This window comes from Priapulus caudatus, unplaced genomic scaffold (genome assembly GCF_000485595.1).
Source record: "Priapulus caudatus unplaced genomic scaffold, Priapulus_caudatus-5.0.1 Scaffold408, whole genome shotgun sequence".
In the NCBI taxonomy this organism is placed as follows: Eukaryota; Metazoa; Priapulida; class Priapulimorpha; order Priapulimorphida; family Priapulidae; genus Priapulus; species Priapulus caudatus.
Genome location: NW_014577469.1, coordinates 294,391 through 295,961, shown reverse-complemented (window position 1 = coordinate 295,961; position 1,571 = coordinate 294,391). Strand labels below are relative to the sequence as shown.

General features: G+C 58.0%; 1 protein-coding gene across 1 annotated transcript in view; it reads right to left on the bottom strand.

The window, feature by feature from the left end:
- LOC106810073 (cAMP-dependent protein kinase regulatory subunit-like) overlaps positions 1-1,571 on the bottom strand; it is an 84,362-nt gene that overhangs the window by 4,679 nt on the left and 78,112 nt on the right. Inside the window, 1 exon segment of the mRNA XM_014813338.1 lies at positions 749-781. Coding sequence (XP_014668824.1) covers positions 749-781 — 33 coding nt within the window.

Below are 1,571 nucleotides of genomic sequence, written 5' to 3'. Positions count from 1 at the left end.
CCCTCTTCCGTTTTTCTGTCACTGCTCTCTTCCTCGCCTTCCCTCTTCTGTTTGCTCCTTGTTTCCTCCCGTCTCCTGTCAACTTGCCATACTCTCCATCCTCCTCTCCCTCTTGCTCTTCCTCCGCCTCCTCTCCTTTGTTATCTTCTTCCTGTTCCTCTCCCTCCTCTGTCTACTTGCCTCTCCTTCCCGCTCCCTTCCTTTTCTTCTTTCGTCCCTCCCTCCTTTTGTCCACTGCCTCCTTTCTCCCGCTACCTCCTCTGTCACTCCTCCTGCCCACCTCTCTTCTCTCTCTGTTCATCTGCCTGCTCCACCTCCCTTCCTTTTTTTTTTCTGTCACTGCCTCTTTTCTGCTCTTCCTTTTCTCCTTTTCTGTCACTGGCCTCCTCACCGTCCTCCTCTCCCCTCTGTCAATTCCTCTCCCACCTCCCTCCTTTCTGCCACTGCCTCTCCTGCCTCCCTCTTCTGTCACTTTGCTCCTCCCGCCATCCCTCTTTTCTGTCCCTGCCTCCTTCCCTTGTGCCTCTCTTTTTCTCTCCTCTGTCAATGACCTCCTCCCACTCTCCCTTCCTTCTGTCACTGCCCTCTCCCGCCTTCTACCTTGCTCACTGCCTCCTCTTCCCGCCTCCTCTTCCCTCTTTTTTGTCACTGCCTCCCTCCGGCCTCCCTCCTCTGTCACTGCCTCTTCCCGGTCCCTGTCCTCCTTCTTTCACTGCCTCCTCCCACTCCCTTCCTCTGTCACCTGCCTCCTTTCCCGCCTTCCCTTCCTCTGTCACTGCCTCTCCTCGCATTCTCCTCCGTCTGTCTACGGTCCTTCCTCCACCTCTCCCGTCACTGCCCTGCCCCGTCCTCCTCCCGTCACTTTGTCCTCCCTCCTCTGTCATTGCCTTAACTCTCCGCCTCCTCCTCCTCTGTCACTGCCCTCCTCCCGCCTCCCCTCCTCTGTTCACTGCCTCCTCCCGCCTTCCCTCCTCTGTCTCACTGCCTCCTTTTTCCCCACTCCCCTTCCTTCTGTTTTCACTTTGTTCTCTCTCTCCCTGCCTTCCTCTTTCCTTCCTTCTGTACACTGCCCCTTCTCCCTGCTCCTCCCTCCTCTGTCTATTTGATTTTGCCTCCTCCCGCTCTCCCTCCTTCTGTCACTCTGCCTCCTTCCCAACCGTCCCTCCCTGTCATATGCCTGCCTTCCCATCGCCTCCCTCTCTGCATGCCTCCTCTCCTGCCCTTCCCTCTCTTCTGTCACTGCCTTTACCTACCCGCCTTCCCTCCTTCTGTCACTGACTCTCCTCCCGCCTCCCTTTTATTCCTCTGTCGATTGCCTCCTCCGCTCCCTTCCTCTGCCACTGCCTCTCCTGCCTCCTCCTCGTCCTTTCACTGCCACCTCCCGCTCCCTCCTGTGTCACTGCATCCTCCCGCCATCCTCCTCTGTCACTGCTCTCCCTGCCCTCCCTCTCTGCCACTGCCCTCCTCTCCTGCCTCCCTCCTCTCGTCTCTTGCCTCCTTCTGCAACTTGCTCCCCCCTTGCCTCCTCCTCTTGTTTCACTGTCCTCCCGCCTCTTCCTCTGTATCACTGC